Below are 19,663 nucleotides of genomic sequence, written 5' to 3' on the forward strand. Positions count from 1 at the left end.
CGTCGCTCTGGGAATTTTTGCCCCGGGTCTAATTCTGGGGAACCATTACGATGAGCATGAGGTTTTTTCAGACGAATGACTTCGTGGTTGGAGAATGCTAGCTACCCTTTGACCATCGTGTTCTTTGGTCGAAACCATCCCAGAGCTATTCACTTCACGACTCGCTCATCCTCAAATCTGACTCTCCATACACACACGTACACGGTTTATTCTTTATTAAATGACCTTTGAGTTCTGCTGGCTACTTTTGATGTCAGAATTGGCAATGTTTGGCTAGTGAGCAAAATGAGAAAATCCTTTGAAAAATGTATTCAACAACAAAGACAGAGTTGGGAAGGAAGTATAACCATCTCGGTTACGTGACATTCTTTTAGGTATCCATGTGAATGCAAACTTTATTTTGGAGGAGGGTCGATGCCATTCATACCTTCCTTACGCTTAGCGCATGTTTGCCTTTCCTTCAGTCACACAAGAACAGTCATATTTTCTGGCACTTCGGGAAGGGATGGGTTCGGTAACCAAGGAAAACGTTCCGTTTTAGCATTTGGCATTTAGCATTGATTGAGCAACATTCAACGTGACATAGGCACATATGAACATAGCCAATCATGAAATTCCTAATACTTCGCATTCAACGACAATTTATTGGCTTTTGAGGACGATTGCGAGCGGCTTCTTCGACCCAATGGTCGCTGAACGGCATTACTATCTATCAAGGACGCGGCGGCCCCCGAGTCCTCCGTCACACTCAAGTCCATCATGTTCAAGTCTCTTTTGTTGGCTCCATAAAGAGGCATTCCCATGAACATGGGCATGTCATCTCGGGCGCTTTTCTTGGGTCTTTCTCGTCGACGAAAAGATTCTGCTCGATCTGGGCCACTCTGTTGCTTTAACTTGAAAGTGATGTATTTAAAGGGCCCCTCTCCAGGAAGGCCCGGCGACCATGGGTGAATGTAGATCCCGCGATACAACACGAACCAGATCAAGATGGCCACCAAGGTAGCCATCACCTTTTCGATCATGATGTGGAAATATAACGCCGTACATACTAACATCACATCCCACAGCATGACAAAAGCCCCCATCATCACAAATAGACATCGGACCGGCTGGGTGTATTTGATGTAATTGGTTCTCAAGTACAGAAACTCTGTTAACTTGAGCTTGCCCAGCACGGTGGGGGACTCCGTGTCCACAGGTGCCGTGGGGCTGCCGTAGTCGGGATTGAGCCGTCGGTACTCTTCGTTTCTGATCATGTCTTTGATCTTTTCCCACCCGAGGTAGGCTTTACCCTCTTCGATGAGAATCAAATTGCTGAAAACCAAGAGGAAGCAATGTCCGGAGACGTCAAATCCCTTCCAACGAAATCCACCGGAAATACATTCTTCTCGGTTCAGGAACTTGGTCACATTGCAAATACCCGAGTTCTCCTCAACCAGAATGAATAACGCGGTCACTCCGTACCAGAGACTGCTGGCGATGATTAAGCGCATGAATTGGTTCTTGATCACATTGGCATTTCCGCAACTGTACGTGTAACTAGTGACGAAAACGAACAGCCCGACAATCAGTAATGTCCAGCCCCAGCCGAACTTCACAAAGTACATGTTTAAAAAGTTCTTCGGATTGGCCATGTAGTTGGCGGAGGACTTGGAGAAATCACCCACCACACTCAACACCATCACGCCGAAAATGTAGAGTCCCACCTTATGAGACACGTCTACGCCGTACATGATTTTTCGGGCCAAATGAACAACCATCATGCCCACGATATGTTTGACAGAAGCCGCATCGGCTACGGGTCTTGTGCCTGTGGCTGAGGCCCGTCCTTTCTCTAAAGGAGGTCGAAATTTGAGGGCTGCTCCCGTTTTCACCTTTGGGGCAGAAGTTATCTTCTTAATGGCCATAGGTTAATTACGAAAAACAGTGTGAAAATCACAAACAAGCCACTGATTGGAATGGAAAGAGTGTTTGCCATCCCGACGTTACTTGGATAAAAGATTTGGAACTGTGCCAGGGCTTTTTTCTGCCTCAACGAGGCCGGTTTTGAGAACATGGTCTGATGCACGATGCCAAGCTTAAGCTGCCTGACCAGCTGACTACAGGACTCCAAAAGGTAGAAAAGGTAGTTCTATTTAAATAAGTAAGAATACCTGCTAAGCGCCTTATCCATGTTTTTATTTCAATTGTCGATCACATTGTACCACTTGGGATTTCTTGGAGGCTATAGTAGGCATTCGTATCGTGTAAAAGTGTCAAAAAAGTGTCAAAAATAGAGATATAGATTTTTATGTTTAGTGATCACACATGCTATTACAATTAGAAGCTGAACTGAACATAGCCAGATTGGTTAAACTAAATATGTGGAAAGTATTCCTGAAACAACAACTGGTGACCATAAAATGAGTTCTTAATGACTGTTATCTTCTGGCAGCTAGTTATATTTCATTATCGTTAAATACTTGTTTGGAATTAGAATCGTAACATCAAAAAAGCAGAATTGAATATTGTAGATAAAGTGTCCGTATTCTGGAACTAACACTTAGTAATCTATCCGATCATCATGTTCTCGAGATAGGGTCAACCATTGCTCAAAAGCCGGCGTGCTCAAGAGTAAGACCGGCCAAAAAGGTCGGTCTGGCTAAGTTCAAGTTTGTTGGCCGTTGATTATAGAAAGGTCAGCGGAGCTTGATCATATTTCAATGCTGAAAAAGGAATCGTCCATAGATGTACCCTTAGACAAAATAATTCTAGTTTTTGAGAAAGTTTATTCCACTTTAGCAATCCCTGAATGTGTTCCACAAGGCGGAGCACGGTCTAAAAAGAGAGTTGGAATTGAATCAAATAAGGATTAAGGCTTCCATTGAGACAAATCACTTGAAAAAGGAGAGTACATTGGTTCATTCAGGAGGTCTTTTTTGACTTGCAGTGCGTGTATTATTGATAACATTTCTGGGTCTTATCAAACTACTCAGATGTTGAAACTTCCAATCCAAAGAAGAAGGGAGATATTTTTAGTAACTAGAGGCCTATTTCTCTCACTTCGAATATTGCAAAGGTGTTTGAGAAGATCATGAAGTCCAAACTTGTTGAATTTCTTGAGGTCAATGAAGTCCTTCCCCCTAGCCAGCACGGGTTCCGAGCACATTTTAGCACGGTTACCAACTGATTGAGCATATAGAACAGGTCATTGAGGGACTGGAAGACGCGATTCAGTTGATGTTGTCCATCTTGATTTTGCTAAGGCCTTGGATAAAGTGGATCGTGGCCTTTTGTTGAATAAACTTCAAGACATTGGGATCCAAGGCAAGGTTCTCAATTGGATAAGAAGTTTTATTTCTGGTAGGAAGCGATTAGCTTGCTGTTGCGTTTTGGCATGATAATTTAGAACTTGGGAAAATCACCAAACAATTCAGGGCATGGTTCCAACTAAAACTAGCTCTTTTGGATATTTATGGGCGAGTTCAGTTCCAAAAATACATTTTCAATTTTCTTAGCCAGTTTCAATGGCTTTTTTACAAGTATGGTTCTAATTTTGACTCTTTTTTGATATTGTGTGATCATTGCTTACCTTTTGTAGAGCAGACTATACTCTTATGCATAAGCTTATGCAAGAATGACTAATTTTTAATGAAGAAGTTCCTTTGGTCAGGGGGATTATTACGAAACTACAACAATTCGGTCTATTTTTTTTTAAAAAGGAACAGCAATCCCATTACATTTTAAAATGGTGTAATTTTAACGGCCCAATAACCCATAAATTACTTTGCCTAAAAAAGCTCTTGACATGGATTGAACGAAAACAAGCGGAACCATTTGTGCAAGGAATAATAATGTCGATAATCTTATAGAGTCTCTCAGTCTATGGGTCTCTCCATATTTGGTCAATTCAGAACGAATGATGGTCGTTCGGGCAATGCGGGCAGGGACACGCTGCATGTTGTTTTAAAGACAACATGCTCCCTCCTCATGACCGGTAATAGACGGGGTGTTCTCCGAATACAGGCTAACCTACATGCAGTGAACGACTTGGTTGCAGAGTGTGACTTGCTAGACACCAGGGGGGGGGGCTTAAGGGAACCTTTGGCTGTGCCACTCAATTTATCGTTTATCGGTGCCACGTCGTTCCCTAGCACTCGAGGTCACCAAATACTGAGTCGATTCACGCCTCATGACAATCGTCAGAAACTCCAAAGGGTTGGTTTTGGGCACGCCAGATGGAATGAGAAAGACAAACGACAAAGATGATTTTGAAAAGCTCATGAGGGATTTTGTGAAATCCCTACCGAAATGACATCCCCAAATCAAGTAAAACTTTATTTCTTGATTTGATTTTTTACTAAAAAGGATACCTGTTGAATCATTAAACTGTTATCTAGTGCATTTGTTCACTTCATCTTGCGTCATGCCTTACAAACTACTAAATGCCAAATTCTATGAAGTTTTAGCTCCTCAAAACCTTCAAACAACCTAAATTTAAGATAAAAGGCGTTTGAACCAATGAGGTAGGTTACCTTCTTATTTGTACCACGCACAATCTTCATCTAAGTCAGATCACCAAACAGTTGACGAACAAGACGAAGGCGGCAAGCCAATTGAGCTAGAAGCATGTTTGTTTCCCATTTTTTTTGACATTTTGTTTTGATATTGTTGAACCTTAGCAAATAAAAGTTGCTGTAAAAATGCTTTAGATCGTGAGAGGCATCTTCAATCTTTATTTTGGCTTGTTTATTATTGTTGACAAAACCGTTTGAGAAAGCCAATTTGACAGTACAATATGGAGTCTTGTGTTTGCTTGTTGTAAGACCACGCAACAGGCTCACCTAGCTCCTTGATGAGCTCTGTGGGCCAGGTGACTTATGGCATCTTGTGAAAGGAGGGGGATGTTGATGACTGAATGTAGGGATCAGTGGGTGGGGAAGGTGGCTCAAAGAGATTTTTTTTAGTTAGTGGAGGTTGGTTTTTGCCAAAGAGTCAACTGACACTTGACTTGATTTTGAGACCAGCTTTTCTACTTGCTTCAAATCATTTTTGGTCAAATAATGCTCATAATGCAAATAAAAGTGCAAATAAGATGAAACACGTCAAATATGCAAAAAAAAACTGAGAAATAGCCAATGAGGTAAAAAAAATAAATCTGCACCTTTTGGACATTGACCACCGTTTGGATTGGCCTGGTTATTGAATCTTCATCCCTCCTCCATGGTCATACTATTTTAAGATTACCCCCATTGACATATTTGAGGCAGACTTATTGCATACATTTTCACAGCATTTCTGAATTCGCCAAAAGACGTGGGCATTCTTATTCAATGCGGAAACCCTTCAAAAGAAGTAAGAAACCTAAAGCATTTTAATTGATCCAAAATCTTCAAACCTGTTGGAACCAGCGGTGTGAGAGGTGTGAGAAGAGTCTAGACCTGGGAGCTACTATGAAAAACTTTACTTTGAAGACGTTTATGTTAAAAACTTGATGAGGAGAAGTAATACAAAGGCAAAGACTATTGCTTGAGAGGATTGAAGATCACACAGAGGAGCAGTAAAATCGCATTTTCAAAATTTGCCATTCCTTCAATATGCGCAATATGTGCAACAAAACTTAGTGTTACTAATCTATTTCTTATGCACCGCTTTTATATTGATGCATGAAAACTAGAGGGCTTGTCAGATCAGAGAAAGTCACTCCAACCAAGCCACTTGAGGCTTTGTTTTGAACACATTTTGGTAGTTAGGCAGCAGGGTGTCGGGCTGATCGACTTCTCTGGCACTACTCAGTTTCAACCAAAGCAGACAAACTTAGTGGCTCCATGAATTCGGAACTTGATTTTGAGAATCACGTAACTAAAAAGACCACCCCTGGCATCTTGGAGAGCTTGAAAAACTTGCTTGAGAAGTTCTAAATGTTCAGGTGCGGAAGGGTTACCTATCCAAGAGTAGCATCCAAGTATACAAATAGGAAAGGCCATCTGTGAAGTACGTCATCCATCACACGTTGGAAAGTTAGTAGGCATTCGCAAAAAGTTATTAGGGCCAAATGAAGTGATTACCATGGTCATTGGCATGTCCTCCTTGGCCATTGAAATTTGATGATGGCCTCTTGCCACATAAATCTTAGAAATGTTCCCTTCCCCAATTGACGTTAAAATCCCCAACATGGATCATTACTTACTGGGCATAATTGGTTACCACATATAGTGTCTGGAAATTGCCCCATGGTCACTAAGATTCGTCTGCTTTTATAACCACATGAACAGGCAACGCCCATGGAGACTTGGAGATACAAGTAATGCCTAATTTCCTCACTTTTCCAGCTTGAAATTGGTAGTTGTAAGTCTTTTTTTGGTTTTAGATAATTGGCGTATTTGGGCAAAAATGGAAGGTTCGGAGGTGGAGGTTAGTTCTGCACCCCATGTGCTGTTACTGAAGGCTTGTGAAAATGTGAAATAGCAACGTTGGGAACCCATCAATAATATGAAGAAATTCATCTTCCCCTGTTTTAATTCTACAAATACCAGTGATAGATGGAGTAGTGGACGTACCCATATATTTTCTATGGTTATAGCAGATTCCCTTAAAAAATCTACACTTTTTCATTTCTCCTGTAATATCAGTTTGGCTTACGTTCAGACTACCAGTCACCTCCGAGCTGTTTTTCGAATTAATGTAATGAATTAAGGCATGTAAATTTCCTCAAATAAAGGTGGGTCATTTTTTATGCCATTTACTTGTAAAGTGGTTCGTTTCAAAGATATATTGTCAAAAGCATATATAGCTGAACAAGAGAAGGCCGAAAGTGCGAATTTTATGCGTTGTTTACAAAACAACCTTGGACATATCTCTCGAGTTCCCCAAGCTCAAACTTGGCCAAGTTCATCTCTAATTCGACATGGTCTTCTGGTCGTTTGATGTGCTTAGTAGTGATGGGATCAAATAAATTTTCAAAATCAGGATTGCCCGAAAGCTAGGAAAGTCCAAGCCAACCCTTTCCATCAAGAAGTTAAAGGCTAGGTTTGACCATAAAAGCAACCATGGTTTGAGCGAAAAAAAATCAGAGTTACTTTTTGTGACTAACTAACGGGTTTCCAATGTTCCGCTAGTGATGCCATATGCCAATGAAAATGTAAATTGGTAGCCCTAGTCGCCATCTCCCGTGATTATTTATTTGATCCCATCAGTAGTGCCTACTTGGAATAAAGCGAACGGTTGAGGACATAATCACTTTTCGCTTCCGTTCACAGTCTGAGTCAACATCTCTAGAAGTCCGGGTCTAGTCTCATTTGTGATAGACACCCTTTGGTTTTAGAAAGCCTTGCTTAAAATGTTTCCTATCAATTCCTTTTGAGTCCCGTACGTCCCGTACGCATCCAAATTCGCAAGGGTGATGAGGTCGGTGAAGTCTCCAAAGAGAGAGTCATCGGCCAGCCTAAGTAAGACATGGCCAATTCGGCCAGAGGAAAAATGCACATCGCCCCACAGGACTGCCATTCTAGGGCATCGAGCTGTCAGGCTCACGACAGCAATCATAAAATTGCTTTGCGAGTCCACCATAGAATATTAGCCGACCTTGCTTGGGGCCCTGAAGTTCATCCAACCATGTCAACCTATGACCGACAATGTCATACCATTCATTGGGCAATTATTTTTGTCCCGATGCCGATGGCCACTTTTCACTTCACATTCCTGATCTGACCCAAACAAAAGACGCTGTTGGATAAGAATCCCCCCAGGATCAGGGAGACTCGAACGGAATCACTGGATGTCAGTGTTGCCAATGTTGTTACTGGCTTGAAATCTGGGTCCGCTATAATCGTTAAACTCTACCCGCCCTTCTGTCCCAGCCCGTGTCCCACGTGTCTCAAGTGCCTCACGTGCCTCACGTGCCCATCCCACTTGCCCTGGAATCCATTGACCAATTGCTGGACCACGTGAGAGCCGTGTAACTGGAGAATATGGTACGAAAAGCTTTTTATCGGGAGGAATCCGAGGAATCCGAAGATGACAATCAACGGTCGGAGAAGGCCAATTCGGATTCGGATTCGAACGACCGTCATGATGACGATGATCTAGAGAATGGCAATGGCGACGACGACGACGACGACGACGACGACGACGACTTTCTTGTGAATAAACGATCCCCGCTCAAAAAGCGAAAGATGTCGCCCAAAGACAAGCCTAAAAGAGGTCGGCCCAAGAAAGAGACGCCGAAAAAGGCCACGCCCGCTAAACCAGCGGCTTCTAAAACAGTCACACCAAAAAAGAAGGTTAGAACATACGTAGACGATGCTACATAATTTTTAAACCTTCACCCTTTATTAACCGGCTTAAGGGTTTCTTACTTGACGAATTTTAGATTCACTGAAAATCATTTGAATTTTCATTTTAAGGGTCAAGATACCAACTGGACGACGAAATTTTAATCCATTTTGTCGGAAACTTTCAATGTGATTTGTTTGGGTCAAGTAAAAAGTGACAATTTTCGCCGGTGCTAAAATGTGTTTTCAACTCGATTTCTGTATATTTTTGGGACCAAGGTCAGTTATCGCTCCTGTCACCTTCAATGAATATTAACTAACCACTGACTGCTTCAGCGTAACTCTTAGTAGTATTAGTCACGAAACTGCCTTGACTTATCTCGGTTGATATCACACAATGTTTTATCTCCCTAGGTGTCGAAGAATCCCCGGAACAAAATCTCGCCTTCAAAAACACCGGCTTCCAAACGCAAGTTCCAAACTGCTTCCACTCCCACAAACACCCCTCGATCGGGAGGGCGAGCCAAAAAGCGAATCTCCTACGGCTACGATGAAGTCGATTCCGATGAGTTTGAGGTCTGAAACGCTCCCATCTGATAATGTTGAGACCCGGCCTCATTCAAAGTGCGTCTATTTTAATCGTCTTTAGCAATCAGAATCAGAATCAGAGAGTATGGACGATTCTGATTCGGAAGAAGATGTGGCTCCTCGGGGACGCGGACGCCCGCCCATGGGCTATCAGAAGGGCAAATCGCCCCAAAAATCGCCTGCTAAATCCTCCCACCCTCCGCTCAAAGAAATGATCATCGATTGTATTAAAGCACTTAAAGATAATCCCAAGTAAGCATATCCTCAGTTATACATGTTTCAAAACAACATTGAAAGAGCTCGGTTTTGTACGACTTTAATGGATTCTTTTGTGCCCATAGAAAAGGCTCCACCTTGGGTTCGATTAAGGAGACCATCTCCATGAATTGGACCTTGAATATGAAAACCTACGACGGGAGGATCAAAAAAACTCTGATGAAAGCCATCGATGCCGGAGAAATCATCCGAGTTAAAGGAACTGGATTTCGGGGACGATTCACCGTGCCCGGAATGAAAGTGAAAAGGAAGAAGAGACGCAACAAATTGCCCAAAGATGATGTCGATGAGGTAAATCATTTTACAAAACTCTCTTGATCCGAATTTTGCAAGGAGAATCATTGTGGTTTTTGTTCAACAGGATGAAAAGGAGTACACAGCTCCTATCACCGAGCGCGATGAAGACCGAGCTCGTCATCTCGAAGAATTGGAAGAATTACGACTTAAAAGGCAATTGGAAGAAGAGAGGAAGGCTGCAGAAAAAGCCTTGAAACCTAAGAGAAAAATTCAAAAGAAAGAAAATTATGAAGTCGAAGCTATAAAAGGTTTGTATTTTCATTGTATTTGGGGTGCTAGGGTCGGAGAGGTGAACCCCGCCCGGCTAGCGAAGCTAGCCATCACATCATCCGTATAAAGTTCCGATAAACACTTTATCAGATTGGTTTTATCAGATTCTCCGTATCAGATGGGTTCTCTGTCTGTGGGCGTGGTTAGCGTCTGAAAGTTTCTTTGAGAAAGGTCGGGGAGGGGATTCGAACCGGAGACGTCTCTCATTTTAGGAAACTGGACTAACCACTACACCACGTCTCAGATTAAAGCAATGACCAGTTGAAGCCCTGGCTCCTTGTGAAATGAAGTGTCTTTTGACGAAGGAACGTTTCATTACTCTAGGCATTCGAGAGCGAAACGGTGAGACTTTGTACCTGGTGAAGTTCGAAGGTTGGAAGAAACCCCAATGGGAACCCGAAGAAAATGTGGAAGGTTGTCAAGATCTAATTGATCAATTCGAACGGGAAGAGGAAAAGAAACGCTTGGAAGATGAAGCAAGAGAAAGAGCACAACAAGAAGATGGACACTTTGAAGTTCAAAGGATCATTGACGTCAGGTTCCTGAAAAAGGTAAAGAGATTGAGCAATCCTCCCACTCGGGGACTCGTTTTCTTGCAATTCCAAATCTATCAATCTTCCCTAGAACGACAAACGCGAGTTTTTAATCCGTTGGAAAGGCTGTGGCCCATCTGATGATACTTGGGAACCAGAGGAGCATTTAGATGACGAGGAAATGATCGAAAAGTTCATGAAGAAGTGGGAAAAAGAATCTCTAGTGGAAGAAAAGAGATTGCGTGAAGCTCCTAAAAAAGTAGCTAGATTGGCCTTCGCTGCAACAGGTTCGCGCATTGGGCGTCGTAACAATGGGTTCCGGTGAGTTTTATCCGTTTCAAAATTGAGAGCAACGGAAAAATACAATTGAATCGGGAAGACCTCCTTTTTTCGAAATTGAGTGCTTGAAGAATCAATGTGATAAGTAGAAACTAAAAGTTAATATTTATTGCTCCTTTAATACAGAGCTTTAATGTGTGTCCCTGTTTTTTTGTAAGGTATATTATTGAAAAAAATATATCTTGCTCTTTAAGTTTACCCATATTGCTCGAAAATTTGCCATGACAACGGAATCGTTCACTTAGGGAAAAAACAATCACGGAAGCTTGCGTTGAAATCGGTTTGAATTTAGGAGCACGAACTAGGTTTATAAATCTAAGTGAAATCCATCATGTTCATCATTAACAATCAAGTAAACGTTGTGCTTGAAGGCAGAGCCTTACAATAACCATATTCCTACCCGTTATTTGACCTTTTTCTTTCAGAACCACCTATGAAGGAATGGATGACTAAACCGATCTCATCAAGTATGCTTAGGGTTGTATAGTAGCCCTAGTTTGGTCTTATGGACTGAAAAGTATTTGCTACTAAAATGTCAGTGTATGTTCGCTCATGTTTTTTTTCTTTCGCTGCAAAATAAACGTTATCATCTCGAATAGTACGACCCAGCAACCCCTACCGACGATACTGATGTATGTAAAGAACAATCCCAAGTGATATCTTGCTTCAGATTTCCTCGAGTCGTGATTTGATACGGTGTATCCTTGAATTTCTGATTGCTCTGGAATGTTTGGAACCCGGAAAAATCTAAGAAATTCTAAAAGAACCGACAATGAGTTAGCAGCTCATGAGTACAATTTAGTCAGCACCCACCAAGGCGTCAAGTCTTGCTCTTCCCGGGTTGAGGTGGGGCTTGCTGGCAATGGTACTTATAGATAGCCTCTCTTAGGCCTCTTAGGCCTCTTATCGGAGCTCTTTGGCTGTTGTTGGCTCAGGCACTCATCGACACTTTGGGCCCATTGGGCCTCTCTGAACCGGATCGACGACCTGGCTTTCAAATTAGTTCTAGGACGAAGGAACGACGGGGAGGACTCCCGAGGCCCAAGAAGACGACGTTGACGAAGAAGGAGAAGAACGACAACAACGGCAACAACACTACTAGCTATGCCGTCTGATACGAATCGTAGTAGAAGCCTAGAAGGTAGTCGTGGAAGGAGCGGGCCCGTCAGTGGACGTCGTGCATGCATGCAGAAACCCCACCGACGAGGTCCACCGAGCAGAGAAACACCGAGAAAGACAGCTGAATGAAAACAAGAATACAGTACAATCAAATGGAGAAAATAGTCATAATTCATTAACGGATTTAACCAGACGAGACGTTAACAACATAACGTTGGGGATCAGTATTGTGGAAACCAACCATTGGCGGACGAGAGGTCAGTTTCCTAATTCATTACTCAAACACGATCGAGCACGTAACGAATACATATTACGTTGTCCATCAAAACACGTCAGGACGAGTAGTATTCAGAAGAGACTAGTATTCAGCAACTCGTCGTACTTCGACGGCTATCCTGAATAAGAAAAAAGGAAATTGGTTGCATAAACGTGGATCCTTCAAAGATATATCATATAGCCACTTGTCTATATTAAAGGGTAGCGGTGGTCCGGAGATACACGCACATTGTTCCCCTTCTTTACAGGCTGAAGATGTGGAACTTACCAGTCATTTTGGTACCATTCTACCAGTGCCATGTTTAGAGCTGGCAAGGGCATACCTGGAATTGGTGAGTACTGAGTTGCTTTTAACAAATGTTCAGCATGCAGGCAAGGCCGGCCAACAAGGCCGCCTTTTGAATCAGTCTGAACAGGTTCTAGACAAATGCTAGTTAATACTAAGGCTTTAATGAGCCTCAAATTTGATGAAGCAGTCAAATGCTTCGGAGTGTTCAACTCAATATTATTTGCAAACGCAAGAAAGAAAGGGTTGGATAGAGACCTAATTGTTGGCTAGAATGGGATTGATTTGCTGACACATACGGAGGAAAATTGATAGCTTGGGCACCAGGTAAGAGTGCAAAAAAAACCAATAAAGGAACTCGTCCTCTTGCTTTGATTCAAATGTAGCTTTATTGCAATAAGTTAGACTTTCATCATTTACCTCTCCCTACGTATTTCTGTGATATTGCAATCTAGACAACTGTTTAAGCAAAGATTCTTTAATTTATTTTTGCATGTCACTATACACTCACTTTTATATACTTTTTTGCATTGAAATGACTGAGAGTTACAATAAAAGTTATTATGGAATAGAATAGATGAAAGTACCAAGTATTTCTTTCCATTTTTTGATTACTTTGGGACACGAAATATGAAGAATATCTGTCGTTCCTACGATCTCTGAACAAACCAATGAATAATAAGCCAACTATAAGCCACCACGTTCGGTCGCATGAAGCTTTATGTAGTTATCAAATCATACCAGTTTTAAAGCGCTTTCTATGAAATAAAATGCAAGGATAAACAAGAAGAGAAAAAATACGAAACGAATAAATTGACGAAAATGCAATTAAGAACATACTTAATGCTCATAACAATGGGAACAACTTTGCATCGTGATACATTCCACCTCTAGACGAAATGGCTATATGCAAAATGTATTATTATTCAAGATCAGATAAGTGCTAGTTACTTGACATGCGAAAAACAAGAAAATTGAATATAGAACAGTCCCCGTCCCGGGCCTTAAAGTACGCTCTTGTGTCCCTTCTTTTTGTTCCACAGTTTTTTCGACTTTGCTTTGTTAACATCTCATTTGAGCTCAAATCATGGGTATGCAAATCGTTCATTGGACATATTCAGGATAATTTGCGAGCAGGTTTTACAAGCTTCGTTTCGAGCTTGTTTTCAATGTTTGGAAAAAGTTATAAACATGAGACCAAGCAAAAATATTCTGCAGTCGAAATTACCACATGCAAGATCTATTTCCGTGTAAGCTTTCAACCGTAACTTTCACTCGTAAGTTATCAACTAAAACAGGTGAGAAAATGTCGTTTGCAATGTTTAACATCTTGCATTTATAAGTCTCAACTCAGCATTTAGTGTGCGTCATTCACCAAATTTGTTTAGAAACTCGTTTTTAGATATCACTAGCTATCTATGGCTAATCAAAGCTCGTGAAAAAGATGGAGGAAGAAGGAAGTCAGCCGAAGTTGTGACAAGCTGCAAGCAAATACTGTTTAAGAATTCAGGTTAACGATAAATATACGCTGATTGTTCTCCATTCCTGATCCAATACGAACCCCTTGTGTTGTAGGCTTCATTAACCAGAATTTCAAGCATGTGCAAGATTGAGGTTATCAATTCCAGTTTTAAAACGTAAGAGGAAATATTCATCCCAGATATTAATTAGGTACCATGACTTACAAAATTGTCCTCCGTTGATATTTGTAAATAACGCAGGGTATTTGAGCAAAATATTCTTTTCCGTGCTTCTGATTTAGATTTGTTCTTATTTCGTAAACCGTGGGCAATGAAATGACCAACGATTGTATGAACAACTCTTTTGCTTGAAAATAGTCTTTCAATTCTTTGGAGCATATGGGGAAAAACATAATTCTGTTGTTTTTTAGTGGTGGGAAAATTATTTTGATGCTTATGGCTAGAAAAAAGATTGAGTCATGTAGAATGCAGATAGGCTAACTTATGTTAAAAATAGTTTGCTTTTGAAATCCTGACATTGGATCAATGAGGATTAGTTTTGTCTTGCAGCCTGAATCGCGTTTCTTTAACGTCATTACATCGGAGTTAGTCTTTGGACGTCACACAGAATGGAGATTAACTCTTTGAAGTGTTGAACATATTTCTATATTAGATAATAACCTCGACATGGCTTACACCAAAGCAAGAGCTAAATAGACTGGGCATCTGTTCTGGCACTGAACTTTCACCTCAAGTTGATGATACCTAAAGATTGGGTGCACTTCAAGCTTACTACTCCAATGATGCTGATTAGAGATCGGATTTGAAAGTGGTTTGCCCGTTGAGCAGAAATCAAAGAGGGTTACAAATGAGCAATTGGTTTTGGTCATTGTGGATGGCCTGATCTATCCAAAGAAGAAAACCGGTTACGAAAAGTGCTCGCGAATTGCTGCTCTACGTGCAAATCAATTTCAAGTCCGCCCTCTAGTGATAATTCACCGCATTGAATACGTTGCAATTTGTTTACGAAACTGCAGTTCACATCAAACAACCTTTAGCTACTCTAATTTCTACATTAAAAACTGTTTTCATCAAGTTTGGTCTCAATGCAACATTCAGTGCTTTTACCTGCTGCCAAAACCAATTACCAGGAACACTGCAAAAACGCCAAGAATTCTTGGCTTTTGAAAACACCTTCAAAATAATTGTTTTAAGCTGTGTTTATGCATGAAAATAAAAGTTGGGTTTCAAGAATGCTAAAAGTGGGCCCCGTCTAAGAAACCCTGTAAATTGTAAAAAGAACAACGTAGGAAATTTCCACTATTAAAATCATTTTTCCAGTCAACATATCACTCTTGCAAATAAAAAAATTGACAAATATTTTTTAAAAGTTTTTTTTTGCCGTTTCCATCAAGTATTGTTCCGAGCCCTGGTACTGGCTAATGAGAAATGGTCATTTATTCAAAACATAAATGGGTTCAATAATACAGTTTTGTTTATAAATGTGCTCATCCTTAGCAACAAAGATGGGCTAAATTTGAGTCCTGAATGATAATGCAAGCCCTAAAAATGCCCCTCAACCCTGCGTAGATGGTGGACAGTTTTTCCCCCTTTTTGCGGACTTCCTTACCGCTACTGTGAATGTGATCTCCAACAGATCGAGTTGAAAGAGTTATTTATCTTATTTAAATTCATATAATGTTTTATTCGCCAACGAATTGGCTAGCATTTGAATGTAGGGTTTATCAGGAATATTGGTCAAGAGCTTGCCCAAGTCTGACTTCAGTCCTGCTACGGGATCAACACCAACATATTCGCTGCGAATATTTGGCTAGAGGCCTTGAGAGAATACATTTATGTGAGATTTATTGCACCCCAAATGAAATAGCTAATACGCGGCTAAAGTGCAATCATTTATTATTGGCTTTCCCGTGGTGCAAGTATTTCGAGAAGATTATTTTTGCTCGAACACCCTGATGGCTAAGGAACAGAACATAATTCCTTTAAATATTGTCTAGGGTGTGTGAATCAGCCACTTGTATTTGATAAATAAAACAGAACATTTGTGAAATTGCTATCGCCAGTTGCAAATTGATTGCATTCAATATCACCTAGGTAATAGAAACGATAGAATTCAGAACATATGACCTGTTCCTGTTGCCCTTATTCCTGCCCTCATTCTTTTTTATTTACTTAGCTCAGTTCTCCTCCCTTTTTGGCTTGGCCGCGTGGCACTCCTGATGTAAAAAGTGACCCTTTCTATAATCGTTCTCTTAAATAAAAGGACTTTTCGATGAGACAATTGTTCCTCATTGAAAGGCATGTTTGCATGGGGATTTTCATTTTGTGCCTTCTTGGTCGCTAATATTGTGTAATTTCTGTCAATGCTAATCGTAATTTTTGAGTAACACTACAAATGATATTGAGTTTACGGCCAACCAATATTCCACTAGACTCGCAACATTATTTAAACTGGCCTTGAAATATAGGATTTGATAATCGCAATACCATTGTTAACATGCATGAGACTTACCCGTTTGACCAAAACTTCGCCCTAACTTTTCCCATGATCTTTTGCAGTTTTATTTGCATCCTGGCGCGCCAGTTGGACCCTTCTTCTTTGGTTGTTCATTTTCATCCTCATCGTGCTCCTCTTGAAGTGCATCAAGTCCTTTCTTCTCTCCTTATCTGACATCTTCAACCCCAACGCCCTTACCGAAGCTTGTGAACCGCGGGTAGGAGCGCATCCGTCGAGGGTGGTTCACCAACCGGGTCTGCCAACCCAAACGAATCGCCGAGTGGGAACCATTCCCCGACCAACTCAACGAGAGGCCTATGACGACCTGTATTCGCGACCTCCACGAGCGACCTATTCCGTGGCGTCCGAAACGAACCGACCCAATTCAAGACACCTGCCCTATTCCATATCCAACAACTTGAACATTCCTGATAATCCTCCTCGATACGACCAAATTACCTCCGATCAAAGAAATATCGCGGGACCAATACCTAAGTCTCCTGAGACTGGTAAGAAAGATCCGAACGCCGGCCAGATTCAATAAGAATCAGCTAGCTAACGCCTTTCTATTTTACAGGTGAAGTTGAGGCCCCACCTACCTACGAGAGTCTATTTCCGGGAGAGGACCGCTCAGCGGCGAGTGATTTAGATCCAACAAAACGAACACAAGCTCCCACATAAGATGCCGAGATCTCCGATCGTCATTTATTTGGCGTGGATCGTCGTGTTCTTCGGGGTGCTGCTGTTTCTCCGATTTCTCAGAGTTTGGCTTCTGAAGGCGTGGCTGGAAGAAGTCGGTCAGAACTATGCCCAATCGGAAGTCGAGCGGGCCCGAGTGGAGACGGTCCAAGAAATTTGTTCCAACATGGAACAGAATCGGAGAGCCGCACGTCTAAGGCAAGGGCTGCCATCAACTAACGCTAATGCAGCCGCTGACTATCCGTAAGTTCCTACGTACTTTTATATATGAATTCAAATTATATTGAACCAATGTGTAAGAAATAAGCAAAGCGAATATGCACCTCGCCGAATGGAATTTCGTTGGAATGAAACATTAAAGAATACATTAAGGCATATAACCCCTCACTTGCTTGTTGAAATTTCATTCTCATATGTTGACGAGTATTTCATAATTATTCCGTAAATGATGACCCCCAAAGGTCCATTTCACTGTATTTTTATCTCACGCCTTTGAAGTGATGTCCTCTGGCATGGCTGAAACAGAGTGCAATCAAGCATCAGATCATCAGAAGGTTTTGAAGATTTATTTTCATTTTTGTCAGAATGGTTCTTTACATTTTCGCCTTTTCAAATGGCTTTATCTTTGAGTAGGTCATTACAGTCAATTCAAGGAGCATTTAATTCCAACATCACAAATTATCGACTAAGGAAATTAATCGCCAACATAAAATGGAGGCCCAACATGGGCAAGGATTGGTATAGGTTGAGCACAAATAGTGATAGAGCGTATTTCGTTATAAACTAAAGTACAGCTATTTCTAAGTTGTTATTTAACAATGTCAAAGCTTGTTTAGCATGGGAACTCATTATTCGCACTTTGCGGTTCCAATCTGAAGTACAACTGTTAGTCCAAATTTTGTCTGAACCGTTAGCAGTTTTATTTCCAAACAATTGTATGTAAAGGATGCCGATTCGCTTCCTTGTTTTGTGCAAAACTGAGGTAAGTTTTGTTCTGTTTTTTGAAAGAACAAACCTGAAGATACAATAAATTTTTACAGATCTGGTTTCTTTTCCTTGAGGAATTTTCAGGGTTTCTTTATCGTTCTCATTCGATTCTTTCAGACCTCCGAAGTATGAGGACGTTGTGGGATCTGGCCCTGTCTCCGCTCAATCACCTTCCGCATTAACATTGCCTTCAGAATCTCGAAGTGGAAACGCATCGGATTCGACCGACGTCAAGATTGACATCGAGCCTGAAATTGAAATTTGTGAAGAGGACAAACCTCCAGATTACGAATCTTTATTCTTCGAGGACGCCCTTGCCAGATCCAAATTGGATCGTTCTGAATAGCCCTAAAATATCAGATCACATGAACGACAAATACGAGTGCACCAAGTATACAAGTATATCATACCTGCAGATACTTAATCTAAGTACCTTTACTTGTGGGAAGAGAAAAAAATGTCACATCAATCATTAGTTTTCACATAAAGAAAATGCCTTGCCCAAGATTTGCTTCCATCATTTGTTCTCGTAGTAAGAGGATACTTTTTGCCCATCCTGAATCATTTCCAAACCTATTTTTCTAGTTACTTTGCCTAAGACGAAACCTGTCCGAGATCATGAGATTTTTATGCCCTATTCAAATAAGAACATTTCGAACAGGGACAAACCTAATTGACATAACACGAAAAGAGTGCTCAGTATTACCATTTTCAAGAGACGCTTCATTAATATAGAACCATTGTATTCATCGAATACTTACTTAACATTTAGGTCGCTCGAATTAAGTTTATTTTTTTCAGAGCTGAAAAAATCAGGTTCTCTTTTCCTTGCCATGAAATGTCCCGTTCGCCTAAGAATTCTCTGTTCCATCACGTTTTGCGTTTTCCACCCGTGTCTTGTTATCCTCGTACGTCAATCCGATTGGGAAAAGCGTGATTCTTATCATCAATGGGGCCCAATTACTTCGAAGCAGTCAAAAATTATGCTTACGCTTGAAATTTTGGGAATCAAGATGGAAGATTTGGTTTACTCTGAAATTGATCTTCAATTTGATCGATTACATCTCAAAATTCCTCGAAAACAGTTTCTTTCAGTAGCAATGTTTGCATTCCTTGCGCAAATGCTTATCCGAAGCGATACACAGCACGACTCGAGACAAGTCTTGCCAGTAAATTTTTAGCCACAATTTGTGCCATATTGTTCAAAGTTGTTTTGAGACGCACGGGTTAAGCATTTATGAGTTGACAGTGCCAGTTCTGAGGTTTTCGTTTTCCATCATTAGTGATTCAGGGGCCCATTCAGAGCATCCAGAGATGTCCTTTCGAATATGAAAGCGGATGGCTTTTGGTTTCAATTTAGTTGGTATTAGGACTTACGATAACGCTTGGTTGTTGAATGTAGTACAATATCGTACACACATCTGGAAAGGCTCTTTGCGGTCAGATTGGGATCGTTTGATTTGTTTCATGGGTCGCAAAGTTGGAGGCAGTGAACTTCTGCAACTTTTTTTTCTGAACGAGGCACAAGATCGATTTTGAAACAAATTTTCAAATCATATCATTCTAAAATAAGTTCATCACCAATGATAATATCATAGCCTTCGTTTCAAAAAGATAACGTGGATATTCAAAACTTGCATCTTTGCTTAGGGCCATGGAGACTCCAGATCCTTGTTCCTTGTAGACTTGAAAGAGCAAATGAAACGATAATCTGGTACAGAGTAGACAGTATACACCCAACCTCTCAGGAATGGACGGATGGT

General features: G+C 41.0%; 3 protein-coding genes across 4 annotated transcripts; 2 read left to right on the forward strand and 1 right to left on the reverse strand.

Annotated features, from left to right (window-relative positions):
• Positions 1 to 286: 286 nt before the first annotated feature.
• On the reverse strand, positions 287 to 2,071 carry LOC131884466 (acyl-coenzyme A diphosphatase FITM2-like). The gene has a single exon (XM_059232257.1). It carries the CDS (start codon positions 1,905 to 1,907, stop codon positions 618 to 620), a length of 1,290 nt encoding a protein of 429 aa, XP_059088240.1. The 5' UTR covers positions 1,908 to 2,071; the 3' UTR covers positions 287 to 617.
• A 5,689-nt stretch (positions 2,072 to 7,760) lies between these two features.
• Positions 7,761 to 11,151, forward strand: LOC131884465 (eukaryotic translation initiation factor 5B-like). Its single transcript, XM_059232255.1, has 8 exons — positions 7,761 to 8,261; positions 8,667 to 8,828; positions 8,902 to 9,092; positions 9,182 to 9,407; positions 9,478 to 9,661; positions 10,008 to 10,234; positions 10,308 to 10,537; positions 10,981 to 11,151. Exons 1-8 carry the CDS (start codon positions 7,950 to 7,952, stop codon positions 11,006 to 11,008), a joined length of 1,560 nt encoding a protein of 519 aa, XP_059088238.1. The 5' UTR covers positions 7,761 to 7,949; the 3' UTR covers positions 11,009 to 11,151.
• A 462-nt stretch (positions 11,152 to 11,613) lies between these two features.
• Positions 11,614 to 18,405, forward strand: LOC131884469 (uncharacterized). Of its 2 annotated transcripts, none has more exons than XM_059232261.1 (5): positions 11,614 to 11,931; positions 12,199 to 12,261; positions 16,277 to 16,723; positions 16,792 to 17,156; positions 18,018 to 18,405. In XM_059232261.1, exons 2-4 carry the CDS (start codon positions 12,249 to 12,251, stop codon positions 16,893 to 16,895), a joined length of 564 nt encoding a protein of 187 aa, XP_059088244.1. In that variant the 5' UTR covers positions 11,614 to 11,931; positions 12,199 to 12,248; the 3' UTR covers positions 16,896 to 17,156; positions 18,018 to 18,405. The 2 variants fall into 2 exon arrangements, with proteins under 2 accessions (XP_059088244.1, XP_059088243.1); XM_059232260.1 differs by having other exon boundaries at positions 11,755 to 11,931; positions 12,199 to 12,282.
• The last annotated feature ends 1,258 nt before the right edge of the window (positions 18,406 to 19,663 follow it).

Source organism: Tigriopus californicus, chromosome 8 (genome assembly GCF_007210705.1).
Source record: "Tigriopus californicus strain San Diego chromosome 8, Tcal_SD_v2.1, whole genome shotgun sequence".
Classification (NCBI taxonomy): Eukaryota; Metazoa; Arthropoda; class Copepoda; order Harpacticoida; family Harpacticidae; genus Tigriopus; species Tigriopus californicus.